Source organism: Geotrypetes seraphini, chromosome 12 (genome assembly GCF_902459505.1).
Source record: "Geotrypetes seraphini chromosome 12, aGeoSer1.1, whole genome shotgun sequence".
In the NCBI taxonomy this organism is placed as follows: domain Eukaryota; kingdom Metazoa; phylum Chordata; class Amphibia; order Gymnophiona; family Dermophiidae; genus Geotrypetes; species Geotrypetes seraphini.
The window spans coordinates 49,036,579-49,056,032 of record NC_047095.1 but is presented as its reverse complement, the minus strand read 5'-3'; the positions used below and the strand labels follow the sequence as shown (position 1 = coordinate 49,056,032).

The 19,454-nt window shown below is 41.5% G+C and overlaps 1 protein-coding gene across 9 annotated transcripts in view; it reads right to left on the bottom strand.

Annotated features, from left to right (window-relative positions):
• DOCK7 (dedicator of cytokinesis 7) overlaps nucleotides 1–19,454 on the bottom strand; it is a 287,050-nt gene that overhangs the window by 245,149 nt on the left and 22,447 nt on the right. For all 9 annotated transcript variants that reach the window (XM_033917249.1, XM_033917242.1, XM_033917240.1 and 6 more), the window contains exons 2-7: nucleotides 18,561–18,666; nucleotides 12,793–12,968; nucleotides 12,574–12,642; nucleotides 6,365–6,491; nucleotides 4,406–4,618; nucleotides 405–490 (exon numbers count right to left, since the gene is read on the bottom strand). In XM_033917249.1, coding sequence (XP_033773140.1) covers nucleotides 405–490; nucleotides 4,406–4,618; nucleotides 6,365–6,491; nucleotides 12,574–12,642; nucleotides 12,793–12,968; nucleotides 18,561–18,666 — 777 coding nt within the window. The remainder of the gene's footprint in view (nucleotides 1–404; nucleotides 491–4,405; nucleotides 4,619–6,364; nucleotides 6,492–12,573; nucleotides 12,643–12,792; nucleotides 12,969–18,560; nucleotides 18,667–19,454) is intronic.

Below are 19,454 nucleotides of genomic sequence, written 5' to 3'. Positions count from 1 at the left end.
TGTGGCAGACTTCCCTGGCAATTCTGTATCACAAAGGAATAAATTATAATGGATCTGAATATTAAATAATGTCAATCTGTATATTTTTACTTCATTTTAAAAAAGGTCTTTCTGGACACGTTTTCATGTTTAGTTCTTTATGAGAAGGGGGTTAAGGGATTCCAGCAATCAGTGCTAGGATAGTAGGAAGAGAGAAGGGGGACAGTAATTAAGGGTAAACAAAGGGGGGAGATAGATCTCAGGACACAGGATGACAACAAAGGAGGATGGGAAAGAAGGAGGAAGGAGAGAGAAAAGAGAAATCAGGTTAATATGTTCAGCTGTGCTAGGCACTTTTACACACACAGCTACCAATATATTTCTTGAGTGAGACAAAATTTAAAAAGTTAAGCAAAAATACTTACTTAAGAGTTAAACACTTTACTATTAGCCTCTGTCCAAAGTGTTCTTTGGGTACCTCAGGAACACTCAGGCGTTCTATTGGCTCCTCCTATAGCAACACAAAGGTAGTAATTAGCACTTTTTTTTTTTTTTTTGCATCTGCAGTACCACATGCTGGCAATATGATTTTTTTAAAAATTGCTGTGCTAAACAGAATTCTTAAGTTACGTTTTGCTACACTCCCTGTGTGAGAGCTGAATTTGGTGTGTCTGGCTAATGACGGCTAAAAAGGTTTGCACGTGAAGACCTCCTCTCTTGGTTTAATGCACTCCCCCGCTTTAACCCCACCTCACTAAGCGGTGTCAGGTCAAAAGCGCGCCGCAGAAAATTACTGGTTTTAGGGCTCCGACGGGGGGGGCGTGGGGGGGGAACCCCCCACTTTACTTAATAGAGATTGTGCCGTGTTGTGGGGGGGTTGGGGGGTTGTAACCCCCCACATTTTACTGAAAACTTCACTTTTTCCCTGTTTTTAGGGAAAAAGTTAAGTTTACAGTAAAATGTGGAGGGTTACAACCCCCCAAACCCCCCACAACGCCGGTGCAATCTCTATTAAGTAAATTGGGGGGCTCCCCAACAAAACCCCCCGTCGGAGCCCCTAAAAACTGTAATTTTCTTCGGCGCGCACCTCCGTCTTGCGCTCAGTTGTCGGCGTGCGCCTTTGTCTTTCGCGGGGTTGTCTATGAACCCACTAAGCACGTGAAATGTAAACATGCATTTGGATAGTGAAGCATGAGAGGCACAGGGTAGCAGGAGTGTTATAAGGACAGAGCTACATAGGCGAGGGCAAAGGAAGTGACTTTGCTGTAGTTCTTGCTGGAAAAGAGACGGCTGAGGGAAGATAAGATTGAAGTCTACAATATCCTGAGTGGAGTAGAACGGGTACGAGAGAATCTACTTTTCACTCCGTCAAAAATGACAAAGGCTAGGGGACACAAGATGAAGTTACAGGGAAATACTTTTAAAACCAATTGGAGGAAATTCTTTTTCACTCAGAGAATAGTTAAGCTCTGGAACACGTTGCCAGAAGTTGTGTTAAGAGCAGATAGCGTAGCTGGTTTTAAAGAAGGTTTGGACATTTTCCTGGAGGAAAAGTTCACAGTCTGTTATTGAGAAAGACTTGGGGGAAGCCACTGCTTGCCCTGGGTCGGTAGCATGGAATATTGCTACACCTTGGGTTTTGGCCAGGTACTGGTGACCTTGATTGGCCACCATGGGAACGGGCTACTGGGCTTGATGGACCATTGGTCTGACCCAATGAGGCTATTCTTATGTTCTTATGGGCCTGAGCTGTCTGTCAAGTTGTAAAAGTGGTTTCAGGAACACTTTCCCTTTGGAAGGACAGTGGTCAACTAATTGGTCACCCAGATAAAACTGCTGTTTTAAAGAGGGGGGGGGAGAAAACACACCTCTTTACCTGTTTGCCTTTCATGGATTCTTTCAGTGGAGAGGTGTGGACGATTGTGTTGTAAATAGGAGGCAATTGCTTACAAACAGTATTGTTATTATGGGAGGGGGCAGAAATGAGAGGAGGGAATGGGGAAATCTTGCAAAGGAAATTAAAAATAAATGTGTTGAAACTAATTGTTAACTGGCACACTATTTTGTAATGACAGATACTGATTTCTGAAATTTGTTAGCATGGTTTTCAAATAAAGAGATTTAAAATAAAACCGCCTGTTTAAAATTTTCTTCCTCTCTCAGCTTATAAAACAATAACAATTTTTTTTTTGTAATTTCTTTATTCATTTTTAAACTTACATCAAGTGTACAGTAAATATCAACCAAATATAATACAACATCACTTGAAAAATTTTCTGTATCATACACCAAGAAGATTTAACCCCCATCCCCTTCCCAAATTCATATACAACTAATATATACCACATGAAAATAATATCTTACGACAATCATCTATATATTCTTAATGGAAAAAACAAGAAATCCCCCCCCAAATCCACATGTGTATTAAGAACAATAACAAATTTTTCATACCAGAGATATATTTACCTGCATCACACAGATATTTTATTTTGGGGAGGAGGGAGTTACCTCTAGCAGAAAATAAATTGGGATTTCATTCTGAAATCTTTGTATGGGCTTCACAGCACTTACTTTGCATCTGCTGAAGAAGGAGCAGACCCCAAAATTTTCAGTGAAACTCAGTAGGACTAGGAAGCTTCTTTTTCTAAATTAACTTGCCAAGCATCCACAGCCTGCAAGCAACATGCTATTTTTAGAATCTGTTCCCTAAATGAAAACCTTGCAGTACACCGGGTGTGGCTTTGTCAACTGGTATGGAAAGGGAGGGCACCATGCTAGGCAGCTTTAAAATCAGTCACTCTACAGAGTAGAAACATTTTTTCACTAGGTTCTCTAGGGTGTAATATAAAAAGTCATGCACTGTTAACAGAGAACAGAAAGGAGGCGCTCTAGGGTCAATATTCAAATCAATTCTAGTTAACTTGCAAGTTCTTTACAAGAACTGCACTGCCAAGCAGAGTATACTAAATGCCAAGCTGCTCTTTCTATTCCTATAGGCAGCTCAGCGTTTAGCGTGCAAAGTCTGCCTTGGTGAGATAACTGGATAAACCTCTGTCTCTAAAAATCTGCAGCTCCTCACCAGTTAAATCTGAACGGGACATCTTATCTACTTAAAATTTAACCGGATCATTATGGGAGGGATCGGAAAATCTGTGAACAGCAGAGTTTAGACATTCACCAAGTACAGGTGAAGTTATCAATCCACTTGAAAACTGACCCAAATATGGGAAGGCAGGGGTGGGGGCTGTTAATATTGTTGTTCCTCACCTTTGGAGGAAGGGTAATTAAAGAGGAAGTAAGAAAGGAAGAAACTGAGGTACATATCAAAAAGGTTATTTAAAAGAGAACCAGCCTAGATCACTCGACCACTTAGCTGTTCTGAATTCAAAATCACATTCTTAAGAGTTAGTCCTTGTTGCATCAATTTATTTTTTTAAATTAATCCCCTCTTTTACAAAGGTGCACTAAGATTTTTAGCGCGCGTTAAACACACGCTAAATGCTAATGCGTGCATGTTATCCTATGGACGCGTTAGCGCTAAAACGCTTAGCACGCCTTTGTAAAAGAGGGCCTAATTGTTTGGAACAGTATTTCTCTTCAGATTATTTTTGTAATCATCTCTCCTTCCTTGCATTTCACCCTGAACATAAGAACATAAGCAGTGCCTCTGCTGGGTCAGACCAGAGGTCCATCGCGCTCAGCAGTCCACTCACGCGGCGGCCCATCAGGTCCAGGACCTATATAGTATTCCTCTACCTATACCAGGGATCTCAAAGTTCCTCCTTGAGGGCCGCAATCCAGTCGGGTTTTCAGGATTTCCCCAATGAATATGCATTGAACGCAGTGTATGTACATAGATCTCATGCATATTCATTGGGGAAATCCTGAAAACCCGAGTGGATTGCGGCCCTCAAGGAGGGACTTTGGGACCCCTGATCTATACCCTTCTATCCCTTTTTCCTTCAGGAAATTATCCAATCTCTTCTTGAGCCCCAATACCGTGTTCTGTCCTATCTCACCCTCTGGAAGCGCATTCCATGTGTCCACCACCCTTTGGGTGAAGAAGAACTTCCTAGCATTGGTTCTGAATCCGTCCCCTTTTAATTTTTCCGAATGCCCTCTCGTTCTTGTAAAAGAACTTCGATAGTTCTTATAAAAGATGGAATCTTTCTTAAGTTTGACAATATTTAAATAAGGGCTCCTTTTGCTAGCGGTTTTAGCGCGCGCTAAAATGCCGCACGCACTAGCCGCTACCGCCTCCTTTTAAGCAGGTGGTATTATTTCGGCTAGCGTGTGCTAAAAAACGCTAGCGCACCTTTGTAAAAGAAGCCCTAAATGGAGCATTTTAAGGACGAACCAAATAAGGATACTGGCCAACTCTTGACGTTTCAACGCTGCTTCATTTGTGTTTACTTCAAGGTACCTCATCCAGCACAGGGTGCAGGGCAAACAGTTCCTTGTGTCTGTTTGACTTTCTTTGCTCTTCATTCTGATGGTCTATTTCTTCGTTTGGAGTTCGATCCAGGAGATTAGGAAGGAGTGAATCGGGGAGGGAGTTTTTCAGATCAAAAATGCTACAAGCCCAGCTGCCTCGTGGTGTATCATCAATGGACATGGAACGCCTCTTCAGGTCATCCTACAATGCAAAGAATTTAATGATAATCCACTCAATATAAGCACCAATCAATAGTCCCAAGGTATTAATCAAACCCTTTTCCAACAACAGCCCTTTGGGTACTGAGTAGTAATTTTCAAGAGTTTAGATTTTCAAAAGCGCAGGTTACAATTGAACTTTCTTTCACTATTTAGCGCTTCAGCGGAGCCTCCTGGTGCTCAAACCTTCTCATCGCACTAAGTTTTACACTCCCAATTCGTCATCAGCGTCTCACAATATACTTACGGCCTCGTTTACAAAGCCGCGCTAGCGGCTGCGCTGCGCTAACGGCCCCGAAGTCCATAGAGATTTAAAGGGCTTCGGGGCTGTTGCCGCACGGCTTTGTAAAAGAGGCCGTTAATATTTGAGTCCTAAGTAACCAGGGACAGATGGTTTCTCATTTAGAATATTGTGTACAATTCTGGAGGCCACACCATCAAAAAGGTATAAAAAGGATGGAGTCGGTCCAGAGGAAGGCTACTAAAATGGTGCGTGGTCTTTGTCATGAGGCTTATGGGGACAGAGTTAAAGATCTCAATCTGTATACTTTGGAGGAAAGACAGGAGATATGATAGAGATGTTTAAATACCTACGTAATGTAAATGCGCATGAGTCGAGTCTCTTTCATTTGAAAGGAAACTCTGCAATGAGAGGGCATAGCATGAAGAGGTAATAGGCTCCGGAGTAATCTAAGGAAATACTTTTTTACAGAAAGGGTGGTAGATGCGTGTGTCTGAATTCAAAAGGACCTGGGATAGACACGTGGGATCTCTAAGAGATAGAAAGAGATAATGGTTACTGCGGATGGGAAAACTAGATGGGCCATTTGGCCTTTATCTGCCATCATGTTTCTATGCTTACTGTTAGCTACAAGACTATGACCACCTGCTAGAGCTTTCCTTATCCAGGTAATATTTTGTCTTCTTTCCTTGTATTCTACCACGTTTAAGCATATAAAACCCCTCCAAATTCCCAGCAAAACCTTATTTTTCTCTAAGCACAAAGGTCTGCAATATTCTAACTAGCCAGCAGTACTAGTGTGGCTGTCTCATTCTCCTGCAAAGCCTGACATTTTCTCTGCTGTATTTATACAAATCTTTATTATTTATTTATTATAAATTAATATATGTTATCCACTTAGAAGTATAATAATAGGCAGAGTATAATATATTATAAATAAAAGAAATGTAATGAATACCCCTCAAAAAAACCTCCTGTCTTGTTCCCCATTTTCACATCCAAAATATTTGAATATGCAATCTACTTCCATTACTTTATCCACTTCAATCTGGCTTTTGCCCGTCATATTTAAAGGAAAAAAAAAGCTGCCCTTGCCAAAATCTCAGTGGTCAATGCCAAAAACCTTTACTGGAGTCTTATCTATCCAAAGCTTTTGACACTGTTGATCACCATCTATTCTGTTTCTTTTGAGACTCCATTGCACTTTTAATGAGTCCCTGATGGGGGGGAGGGGAATTCCTTTCCACTACTATCCCACTGTCAACTGGTGTGCCTCAATACTCTGACTTGGGCCCCTTTCCTCTATATATTCATTCCCTTAGTGCTCTGATCTTCTTCAGTGCCTCTCAGGACTGCATTTATGCTGCCATTCCAGATCATTCGCTGTGGTCTCCACAATACAGACATGAAAATTTTCCTCTCTGCCAAATCTTAACTCTGCGGTAACGGGAGACATCCGTGCTTTGCATTCGTTATCAGGGACATTACTTGTTCATCTTGGTAATTGTTGTCCGGAGCTTCATCCGACTCAAAGACTTGTTTGGGTAGACCTTTCTGTCTCTCCTTCTGTTTGTCCAACGTGTTAGGATTAAATCCTGTGCCAAGTTTGTGGTACCTGTAAAAGACACACAATTTTAAATATTTTTTTTTAGCAAGCTAGAATGCTTTTTCCAGTTACCAGATGAGACAGCTACTTTATTTTGTTTTATTATACAAATCCAGACAGGAGATCGTTTTTTGTAATTTTATATAGGACACAACTGCATGAAGAACCAACTGAGAAGGTTCTTAGTTTCAAGTTTATTTAAAATTTGATTGTCGCCCAATTATAAATTCAGGGCGATGCACAATTCTAAAAACAGTTTACACTAATATACAGGGGAACAAAAAGTTCATATAGCAAATACATGACTTTCAAAACAGACGGGACCAATAGGGTAAGTGGGATAGAAATACAATAATTGAAGGCAAATGAGACAATCAAGGGAAATTACAAAAGGAGGGATTTGGGGTTTGGTTTTGTTGTTTTTACAATATCTAGCAGTTAAATTTATCTTTAAAAAAAGAAAGCATTTTAGCTGACTCTTAAATCTGTCAATGTTTCTTTCTTCCCTTAACTAGATTGGCAAGAAATTCCACAATTGAGGGACCACAACAGAAAAAAATGTATTGTCTTAGAGCAGCGATGGCGAACCTATGGCATGCGTGCCAGCTGTGGCATGCGAAGGCCTTGCAGCTGGCACGTGGGAAGGTCCGCAATAGAGAACTGCACGGGACGCCCCCTAGGGTCACGGGAATCCCATGGGGACACCCCCTAGGGTCGCAGGGATCCCGTGGGGACGCCTCCGAGGGTCGCGGGGTTCCTGCGGGGCTGGATGTACTAAGTCGCGCGGCTTTTCTCCCTTCCTGCTCTGCTTGCAGCACAGAGCCGAACAGAAGTCTTCCCGACGTCAGCGCTGACGTCGGAGGGAGGGAGGGCTGACGTCGGGAAGACTTCCGTTCGGCTCTGTACTGCAGGCAGGGTAGGTAAGGAGGAGTAGCCTTGCGGCTCGAGTGGCTACCAAGGGAGGGGGGCGATCCGCCCCGCCCCGCCCCGTGTGCAGCACAGCCGGCCAGGTCCCCTTACTTTTGTGGCGCTAACCCGACCGACCGACAACAGCCCTGGTCCGACAAACCTCCCTGCCCTTAACCGCGAATCTAAATTACCTTCTTACAGCAGCTGTAAGAAGGAAATTTAGATTCGCGGTTAAGGGCAGGGAGGTTTGTCAGACCGGGGCTGTTGTCGGTCTGTCGGTCGGGGAAGCGCCACAAAAGTAAGGGGACCTGGCCGGTTGTGCTGCACCCGGGGCGGGAGAGAAGGAGGGGGGAGAAGGACACTGAAAGCACTGGGGAAGACAAAGGGGTGGAGAAGGACGCTGAAAGGCCAATGGGGCAGACGGGGTGGGGGAAGGACACTGAAAGCATTTGTGGAAGACAGAAGGGGGAGAAGGATGCTGACAGGACATGGGGAAGACGGGGGGGGGGGGGGAGAAGGACGCTGAAAGCACATGGGGAAGACAAAGGGGTGGAGAAGGACGCTGAAAGGACATGGGGAAGATGGGGGGGGTGGAGAAGGACGCTGAAAGGCCATGGGGAAGATGGGGGGGATGGAGAAGGACGCTGAAAGGCCATGGGGAAGACAAAGGGGGAGAAGGGGAAGACGGGGTGGGGGGAAGGACACTGAAAGCATTTGTGGAAGACAGAAGGGGGAGAAGGACGCTGGCAGGACATGGGGAAGACGGGGGGGGAAAAGGACGCTGAAAGCACATGGGGAAGACAAAGGGGTGGAGAAGGACGCTGAAAGGACATGGGGAAGATGGGGGGGTGGAGAAGGACGCTGAAAGGCCATGGGGAAGACGGGGGGTGGAGAAGGACGCTGAAAGGCCATGGGGAAGACGGGGGGTGGAGAAGGACGCTGAAAGGCCATGGGGAAGACAAAGGGGGGAGAAGGACGCTGACAGGACATGGGGAAGATGGGGGGGAGAAGGACGCTGAAAGGAAATGGGGAAGAGAGAGTGGGGAGAAGACGCTGGCAGGGAAGAAGACAGAGATGCCAGACTATGGGGGGAGCGGAGGGAAGAAGATGGGTGCCAGACCAATTTGGAAGGGGGGAGAAAAGGAGAGGCACAGTAAAGAGCAAATGGAAGACGCAGAAGGAAGAGAGACAGTGGATGGAAGGAACTGAATGAGAACATGAGGAAAGCAGAAACCAGGCAACAAAGGTAAGAAAAGAAATCTATTCTGTTTTTTCTTTTTTTTTGCTTCAGGATAAAGTAGTATATTAGTTGTGTTGATAAAAATTTATAAACAAAAGAGGCTTTGGTAGAAACCCGTTTACAAAGTGTGTATTCTTCCCAATTAATATTTCCAAATTAATAAAGTATTTTTGCTTATTTGTAAATGGGTTTCTACCAGAGCCTTTAATTCAGTAGCATAATTAAATGAAATAACTATTTCTGAAGTTTATAGGGACGGGCGGGGACGGAGGGGATTCCTCACGGGGACGGGCGGAGACAGAGGACATTCCTCGCGGGGACAGGTGGGGACGGAGGGATTCCTCACGGGGACGGGTGGGAACGGGTGGGATTCCTCACGGGGACGGTCGGGGACGGGTGAGACTTTGGCGGGGACGGGTGGGATTTCTGTCCCCGCGCAACTCTCTAGTCCGCAATTAAGATATGCGGCGCGGCGGGAGGCGAGTGTGCCGGTGTCTGCTTTGCAGCTCACCTGGCAACAGGGCCGGACTGGCCATTAGGAGGACCGGGCATTGTCCCGGTGGGCCGCGGCCCATCCTCCTGTGCTGGCTGCAGTCCTGTGAGTGGCAGTGTGTGAGGGGGAAGTGGGGGGAGGAAGAGAAGCTTCACACTGAGTCTGTCACAGGAACTCAGTGAGGCTGTAGTGTGACTCCACATGTGACATCTGTAATCAGGAACAGTTCCTAGTGCTCCCATGCTAGAGAGATGAGGATATGGGGGGATGTTAATGTGTCTAATAATGTGCTCCTCTGTAAAAACCTCTGTATCTTCCATGGGGGACATACTAAATTCGAGGAAATAAAAAAGCTGCTTATGATGATTGCATAGAGAAGTTCAGTAAGCTGAGAGGAGGGCTGGGCTCTCTGTGAACAACCAACACACTAATCCTCTGCGCTGTACCTTATGGAAAACTCAATATAGCAAAAAACAGTAAAGTGTATATGTGGCCCTTCACAGTGCTTTTGTAAACATCATAATAAAATAACAAAGGCTCCAATAATGAAAAATAAAAGTCCTTTTCCCATACACTCAGGTTGCACATGTCCGGTTTTCACCCGGACAGTATATTTTTTGACCAAAACGGATGTCTACAATTAGTAAAATTCCCCAATCACATATTTTTTTATGGGGACGGATTTGTATACAGCACTTCATTAGATTTTTTTTATTATACAAATTTTATCTTTTTGTAGACTTGAAGTCTTGAACAAAGAAAATTACAACAAAAAAAGCAAAAACAGATAGTGGAAGACCATTCCAAGAGGCCTGGACAGAGACATATGGAGTGATTGAACGCAGTGGGAATGCATTGTGTATTATGTGTAATGAAAGTGTTGTGTCTCGCACATCAAGTGTCAAACGTCACTTTGTGACCAACCATAACAGTGTTGCTGAACTTGGTTTAGCTCAAAGAAAAGAGTTCCTTGTAGGAAAATTAAAGAAATATCACTCCCAGTCTCTTAGTTTTAGCAACTATCTTTCAAAAACTAATCATCTTACATTTGCCAGCTTTCAAATTTCACTGTGCATGGCAAAACATGGTAAGCCCCTCTCTGATGGAGATTTTATCAAAAAGGCAATTTTGGCTGGGAGTAATTCACTCTTCCATGATTTCCAAAACAAGGATAAAATTGTGCAGCGCATCTCTGAGATGCTGCTAAGCAGAAATACTGCAAAAGATAGGGTTCTGCGAATGGCTGCTGATGTTAGTCAACAGCTTACTTGCAACTTACAAAAAGCACCCTTCTACTCCATGTGCTTGGATGAAAGTACAGATATTACTAACCATGCAAGACTAGCGCTCATTTTGCGTTATGCTACTGGTGACATCATGAGAGAAGAACTGGTAAAACTGCTGTCTTTGCCTGGAAGAACACAAGGGATAGATATTCACAATGCTGTGATGGAGGCTTTTTCATCACTAGACATAAGTCCAGAAAAAGTGGTTTCAGTTACTAGCGATGGAGCACCTAGCATGGTGGGGACAACATCAGGATTCATTCATTTCTTTGCTAAGGAAGCAAAACATCCACTGATTCAATTTCACTGCATAATACATCAAGAGGCTCTCTGCGTCAAAGAAAGCAGCAAAAAACTTGACGATGTCCTCAAAGATGTAACAAAAATGGTGAACTTCATCATGGCGCGTGCTCTTAATTTTCGACAATTTCAAGCCCTTCTTGATGAGGTTCAGGCACAATATAACACTTTGCTGATGTACAATAATGTCTGGTGGCTGAGCAGAGGACGAGTGTTAGAGAGATTTGTGGCCTGCTTGGAAGAAGTTAGGCTATTTATGAACGAAAAGGGGGAAGACTATCCTCAACTCACCAACATGGCCTGGCTTACCAACCTCATGTTCTTTACAGATTTTACTAACCACTTTAATGTACTAAACAAAAAATTACAAGGCATGGGAAAAACAGCAGAAAGCATGTTTAGTGACATCAAAGCTTTTGAGAGAAAATTGCATGTTTTTGAAAAAGACCTTGAGAGTGGACAGCTAAAATATTTTCCCAACCTAAAAATACATTTGGATAATTCTACAACATTTGTGGACAGTCATAAAAAACACCAGGAAATCCACAAAGCATATTCTACCATTGTAGCCAAAGCAAAGGAGAATTTTAGTAAAAGATTTTCTCAGTTCCGTAAGATGGAGACAACCCTTTCATTTATAACTTCCCCAGAAAAGTCCACATTTGAAGATCTTGATCTTTCCTGCTTACAGTGGTTAGATATTCAAAATTTGGAAATGGAGCTACTGGAATTTCAAGAAAGCTCTATCTGGAAAAGTAAATTCAATGACCTGTGTGCGGCTCTTGAACGTATTGAGTGTGAAAGGGTGACAAATGAAATCACTGCTAGCAGTTCTGAAAATTAAATCCTAAAAGCGTGGAATTCTCTGCCAGACAATTTTAAGTCCATGAAAGCACTTGGGATTGCTCTTCTTACTTTGTTTGGGTCATCCTATGCTTGTGAGCAGCTGTTTTCGGCTTTGAATCATATAAAATCTGATGCTAGAAACAGATTAACGGATGACATGAGTGCTGCATGTGTTGCTCTGAAATTAACGCACTATGAGCCAAGGATTGACAAGTTATCAGCATGCATGCAACAACAAAAATCACATTAATTTTTTTCAGAGCATGCCCAATGCATATGTTTACATGAAGCAGTGTTTTCAGTTTGCAGTTAAGACACTTTCTAAGTTATTTAAATATTATTTAAAGATGTTATTTAAAAAAGGGACTTTACATGGCCCTGTTGTATTCCAATCTGGAATTTCCAATAAAAACGGTTGGTTTAATTGAAAGCTCTTTTGTTTTCTTTACATCATATTATTAGAAATGTAATGATTTAACTATTTTCTAATTTGATTGTAAATTTTACAAAAAAACATGTAAAGACTCTTTGGGAATACACACCCAGTCTTGACACAGTTAACAGTTTTAAGAAGTTTATCTTTTTTTTTTACTCAGGATACATTTGACATGTTATGTGAATAATACATTTAAAATATATTGTGTAACTGAATCAAATTCTTCCTAAATTCATTAAATTGAATGAAATCATTAAAACATTATAAATTGCCAATAAATTGAAATGAAAACCAAAGGATTGTGAATCAAATTGATTCTCTGACAATACAAAGATGCCAACCTTTAAAAATGATGTTACATAGTTCAGGCAACTTTATAAAGAGTTTTTAGATACTAAAATCTTGTTATTAAGGTTTAATTGATGTGCTGGCACTTTGAGGAAATTCTTTGGTTTTGTGCGGCAGTTTGGGCACTCGGGCTCAAAAAGGTTAGCCATCACTGTCTTAGAGTATTAACAGTTTTAAGTGATGGAACGGTTAGCAAATGTTGGTCATTAGACCGAAGTCTCTTTATTACTCACTTTCTGTTCACAATTGTCCAGTCTTCAGTGTAACTTCTGACACAGTCCCTAACATGTGGGTCCATTTCGCTGTAGAAATAAGGAAATGTTCTTTTAAAAAAATGCTTCTTTTTTATTGGTGTATATAGCAGAGCCACACTTTATATAAAAATAGAAGCGACATCAGGAACTCAAACAGAAGAGTTAAATCTGAAAATGTCAGTAATTCAATGGCCTTACCTCTCTTCTGGCACAGATGATGTAACTGTTCTACAGTCTCTGGGGCTGTATACAACCTCGATATCATCAGGAGGAAATTCCAGTAGGTCCCTTAAAGGGCCTGAATCCATTGAAAGAGGATGCGTAAGAAGATAATCTTCCAAATCCACTGGATCCACTGGCTCTGTAAGTGGAACCTAGAAATATCATTCCAGGGGGAAAAAAAAATTCTAAATTAGTTGAAATCCATTGGGTTTTATTTTAAGGAAACAGCAAGACAATATTTTTTTTTAATGTACTGTGCAAGTCCTCCAATAAAAATAAATCCCTTTTAACGGGTCGCTGCGTTATCTCAGGCAAAAGAAATTACAACATGGAGAAAAACAAGATTGATTTGCAGAACTACTCCCCTCCTAATTTTAGGTTCTCTCCTTTGGTGCTGAGACACACTTGGGATTCTTCATATCCTTGGTGACTTCACATGCTTTCACTTTCTCTTTCTGCTCCCAGGCCCAGACTCCCCTCCCCTCCGAGGATGGCAGAAAAATGAAATGTAAGCTTTTTGGCTCAAGACAATGCTTCATATCTGTTCACACCAATATTAATTTATTTACTGCTTTCTAAAGAAATTCACCCAAGGTGGTGTACAGTAAGAATAAGTCAAACATAGGGAACAGACAATTGCAGTAGCAAATTCAAATGAGAGCAAGCAGTAAAGCAAAGTATGTCAACCAATATGCCATCTTAACAAGCAGCATAATATGGCTGACTTTGGTTGGCAATGTTGGAATGCCACCTTAAGCAATCTACTACAAATAGGCTTCCAAAGAAAATTAGCTTATTGTAGGGACGCCATTCTGCCATTCTGAAACAGGGCGAGATCGGCACACTGATTTCACCGCCCCTGTGAAAGAATTATGAATTATTCCAATGAATTATTCCAATTCCCTCTCCCCTCATTAAGGAAGGAAAGTGTTAGAAGGAAGGAAAATGTTAGCACTTTGTGACAGAATGCTGAGGCATTCCCCCCTCCTTTTTTGTCACAAGACCCCTGTCACATATTAACCCTTATCTTAATCAAGCAGTCCTTATTTGGAAAGGACATCAGCTGACAGGCATTGAGGACGTGCAAAGACTCAGGTGCTGTCCACGTGTTAATCAGGCCCTTCTCTAAGAGCTGAGTTGGAGGATGATCACGAGGTAAAGGGAGGGTGATCACGATGTATAAGCATGTATCTTTCTTTGTATCCACCAATGTAAAAGCATGTACCTTTGTACCCACCAATCATGAGATGTGTAAACGAGGGAGTTACTATGATGTCATTAGCCATTAGCTTAGAAGCATAATAAAAAAGGATTCGGAGCTAGCCCCTGGCAGCAACTCCTTCCCGACTCTAAAACTGTGTGTGTTTCCTTTGTGGCATTCCTACAGCTTATGATCTATAGAAGGATGTCAGACCAAATGGAATATTTTACTATTCAACTGTTTCAAACATTTTTCATTCAAAAGCTTACTGCAAAGCAAGAAAACATTTGATTAACCTGGTCTTAACACATTCTTTTTTCTACCCATATTCTCCAAATTATTCGACCTCATTTGGAGTATTGCGTTCAATTCTGGTCTCCTTATCTCAAGAAAGATATAGTGGTGCTAGAAAAGGTTCAAAGAAGAGCAGCCAAGATGGTAAAGGGGATGGAACTCCTCTTGTATGAGGAAAGACTAAAACAGTTAGGGCTCTTCAGCTTGGAAAAGAGACAGATGAGGGGAGATATGATTGAAGTCTACAAAATCCTGAGTGGAATAGAACGGGTACAAGTGGATCGACTTTTCACTCTGTCAAAAATTACAAAATCTAGAGGACACTCGATGAAGTTACAGGGAAATACTCTTAAAATCAATAGGAGGAAAATTTTTTTCACTCAGAGAATAGTTAAGCTCTAGAACGTGTTGCCAGAGGATGTGGTAAGAGCGGATAGCGTAGCTAGTTTTAAGAAAGGTTTGGACAAGTTCATGGAGGAAAAGTCCATAGTCTGTTATTAAGAAAGACATGGGGGAAGCCACTGCTTGCCCTGTATTGGTAGCATGGAATATTGCTATCTTGGGTTTTGGCCAGGTACTAGTGACCTGGATTGGCCACTGTGAGAACGGGCTACTGGGCTTGATGGACCATTGGTCTGACCCAGTGAGGCTATTCTTATGACCACTTAATGCTGCTGCTTCCTCCTCAAAACACTTCTCTCCCCCCTCCTCGCCCTGCCTTCTTCAAGATTGTGGTTTGAATCTCACAAGTTATCTACGAAGATTTGGACAAAACAGAGAAGACTAGAAACTACCTAAATAGAAAAAAAATTGAAGCAAAATTAAACAGGCTGAAAAAGTTCAGACAAATGCAAAAATTGTAAGGAGGGTGGTATTTGCTATTTTTTAGGCAAGCTAAAATTTCTAATACCTTTGCTTTCCAGGCGTAAACTCTAGTGTCTGTCAAGCAGTAGTTATTCCATTAGTAGAAGTTCAATTATTGTTTTCATATGATATAATATTGTTTGAAATGATATTATTCCCCAAGAAACCAATTAATGCAAACCAGAATAAATTGCTCCTCATCATGACAGGAGTAGCTATGCAGCTGATAATGAAAAATTGGGATAACTTAAATTATAGTTTCTGGTGGGAATCCTTATGCCAGATTTATAAGTTTGAAAACATTAACTCTTTACAGAGGGGACATCATAGCAAATTCAAGGAAATTCGGGGCCCGTTAAAGTATTATAAGATATGATTGTGAATTATGAACACATTTCCCTTTGATTCATGAAAGATTGTTATACACATCCAGGAGGGGTGGGGGAGGGGAGGGTTAGGGGGAGAGGGGGGTTTAAACCGCTTTAAATTATTTGTTGGAAATAAGTGCAATATGTTATATTACTTGATTGTTCAACTGTTTGCACTATGTATTTGATTTCAAAAACGAATAAAGAATTAAAAAAAAAACAAAAAACCCAGTAGTTTTTCTGGAATGCAAGCAGTGAACGAAAATAAAGCTCCCCACACTGACGATCGTTAATGACATAGCAGATAACGAGAGATGAATCACTAGGGCTGCTCATTAGTTAGGCTCCTATATCCATTTAACAGACAAGCTGTGTGAGGCTTTTTAATAAAGTGAATGGCAATTGGGAGTGGCATATTAGCTCTGGGGCTGTCCCATTTCTTAATGTGTTTGCTACAGACCTGAAATTTGGCAGCACATGCAACGGCACGGTCTGACCAGGATAGACATCGCTGTCTTCAGGAATTCCAATGTCCCACTCCCAACCACTGTGTCCCCCCTTTTTCTAGTTTAAAGGGGGGGTCCCTTTTATTAAAGGACATGAAGCACTTAAATGTGTAGCTAATGTGTAGAAAGAACTACCTCGCAACCTCACTGTGGGGTTTTGTTTCTGTGCATTAAGCGTGTTACTGAATTTTTCAGAAATTTTCTGTTGGGGGCCATGGCGTGGGTGCATTAGCCAGCTAGGCCTAGAGGCACAAAGCACCAACACCACGTTAAAAAATAGCATGCAAATCATATGCATGTCATTTAGGCGGAGTATCACCGGTGAAAGGGTGGAAGAACTGTGCCTGGCGCTTGCTCCCTCCTGCCAAGCTGCTCTTACTTGCAAGGAAACCTTTTGTGCATCAGGGCCCTGGTGAGTTAACTGGCTAATAAAGTGTTAACACAGGACCTAAATAGGAGGTGCTAAGTGCTTCCATGTTAACCAGGAGCAGATACCATGTAGCTAAAATAAATAAATTAAAAAATTAATAATGGGAATGGCCCTTCTTAGTGCACTAGTTTTGGGCTTCCCAGACATTAAAAATCTTGCACTTAATTCACTTTAGTAAAAAGACCCCTTAACGTTAGTTCTTGATTAATGAAGCAGATGATGCAGAGTGGTATATATTAGGCTTAAGGGTCAGTGGTTGTGCCCATTCATACTTTGATTCTTCCCTCTCTCCTTAAAGAATGGCATGAGAATGGTTTCCCAGGGTTATTCGTAGGGATGGGAACAAATTCTGTCACCATGTCATCCTCTAAATATTATTAGCCAAAGCAGCGGTTGGGGCGGGTCATGGGAGGGGCCTGCAGGCAGGAGGGAGTGGGCATCCCTCCTGCTGCAGGACTTCAAGGGGGAGTTTGGGGGTTCCAGCAGGAGGAAGTGGGCATGTCTCCTGTTGATTTTTTATTGAAGTACAGGGAGAGGAGGTTCTGCTGGGGGGGGGGGGGTGAGCGATTCACAGCAGCGGTGCCCATAGAAAAAAAACCCGAACAGTCAGACCTGTTGCTTTTTGGGGGGGGTCGGTATTACCGATCCAAATCTGGCATGCAATGTTAGGCCATCGATCAGATGGCTGGTTTTAATATTAATGACTTCATTTTAATAGTAATGAGGTCATTTGCATGCCAGATTCAGAGAATGTACAACCATAAGGAAAAACACGCAGTGAGCTGTGTTGAGAATTGGGTCGGCAAATTCTGTCAGTCACTAAACCAGTCAAACTGGTTTAACGTCCATCAGTACACAGAGAGTTTTATGCATCTAGCCCTAGGTTCTTACCTTGCTAATACCTCTTCTAATAGATAGGTGCATCAGTCTGATATATGCATCTACTCTGCATCTGATTTATGCATCTACTCTGCTGCAGGCCCATATGCTTTTTCCCTCATCAAAAAACCCCACAAAGAGAATCATTATTTTGAAAATATATTTGGTTCTATAGCAGGCTAAGAGGTTTGTCACAATTTAAGGTCACAGTTTTAATTGTTATTTTAGCGTAAGTGGCTTATAGTTATCTACATTTAATATACTGCCCTTTTTACAAAACAAAACTTTGTCTAAATTAAACAGTTTGTGGTTCAACCACTAAGTGAATGGAGAAAGAGCAATTCTGAAAGAACTCAGGTTAAAGGAAGCTCATCAAGTCCTGCTTACTCTTCTACAGTTGCTAAGTCATCCAACTTCCCAAGAACTACGGAAAAATCAAAGGACACCTAAACCAGATGAGTAATGCTTCAAGAAATCAAGAAGAGCTTTGCTGTAAATTAGTCTGGCCAGGGCTGCATGCTGGCTCCAGCTTGGACAATCAAACTAATAATTAATCAGGGGATTTGTACTTAGATAAAAACAAAACAAAACAAAAAAACAAAAACCTGTGGATGCAGATGTTCTGGAGATAATTTATTATATACTGACATATAAAAACATGAAAATTCAGTGAGTACAATGATAAAAAATACAGTGGTAAAAATCCAACCGGTTGGACTTTTACCACTGTATTTTTTATCATTGTACTTTTTTCATTGAATTTTCATGTTTTTCTATGTCAGTATATAATAAATTATCTCCAGAACATCTGTTTTCCACAGTTTTTTGTTTTCATCGGAGGATTGTTTTCACTGTGGATCATTGGGTGGCCCCATTTTTCTCTGTTGATTTGTACTTAGAAACAGGAAATTATTTCACAGAGCTAAAAAGCATCATTTCATGTTATTTGTCTTATATGCAAAGCCTGAATGTTTAAGCTCCAGCCATTATCAAACTATAGAGCAAAAAATTAATGAAACACTTAGGAAACAATAAGGCTAATATTCAAAGGGGAGTTATGCTGCCAGGTAGCAACACGTAAGTCCCTTATATGTAGATTTTCAACATAGGTATAATACTGTACCAACACATGGCCAGCTAATATTTGTGCATTTGTGGACAACATATCAGTCAGACCTAGGACGCCAACAGGTGTTACTCACAGTGGCATGATGGGATACACTGCCGCCAATGTTGACATTTTTCAAGAGCTGGGGAGAGCCACCATATTGCCCCGAGATCTGTTTTCTTACTTCGGCTGCCACGGTTCTGAAAAAGAGAGACACCAATTTCACATACTAGTTTACACTCCATTCACACAAAGATCAATCAAAGAAGTTAAACCGAAAAAACTATATGATAGCCTCCTAGCCACTCAAGCAGCAAAACTAGACAACCCAATCTCCAATCTACTGATAACGACCCCAGACTACAAAACATTCAGAAAAGAAATAAAGACAATACTTTTCAAGAAATCCCTGAAAAAGACTTAATACCGCAAGTTCCTTCCCGATTCCCTTTACCTTCCCGATTCCCTGAAGCAACCTGATCTACTCTTTATCTCCCCTGGAAATGACCAGATATTTTATTTTGTAACCTGCCTTTTGTAATCCGCCTTGAATCCCAAGGTAATGGCGGAATAGAAATCTCTAATGTAATGTAATGTAACAAGGGCAAGTTCTAAACAGGGTTGGCATGTTTGGGATACATTGTTCTCCCCCCCCCCTGACAATTTTTTATTATTTGTTTATAGAGTTTTACAATATTTCCAAGCTTATACATCTTGTACAGTAAAGTGAGATCAAACAACATATTAAAAATTCCAAAATTAACATTTACTACAAGGAAATACTAAACTAGTTAATCTCACACTAGTCCTCAATATTATTGGATCCATCATTAAGAGTAGAACATATATAATTCAAATTAATTAAATAAGAAAAAATTCCTTATCTGGCTAAAGTGCAGGGAGCTAACTTTCCATGGACGTTCTTATGGTGTTATTCCTTTTTCTAGACGTTTCATTGAGAGAAAACTAATCAGTTGAGATGGCTCTG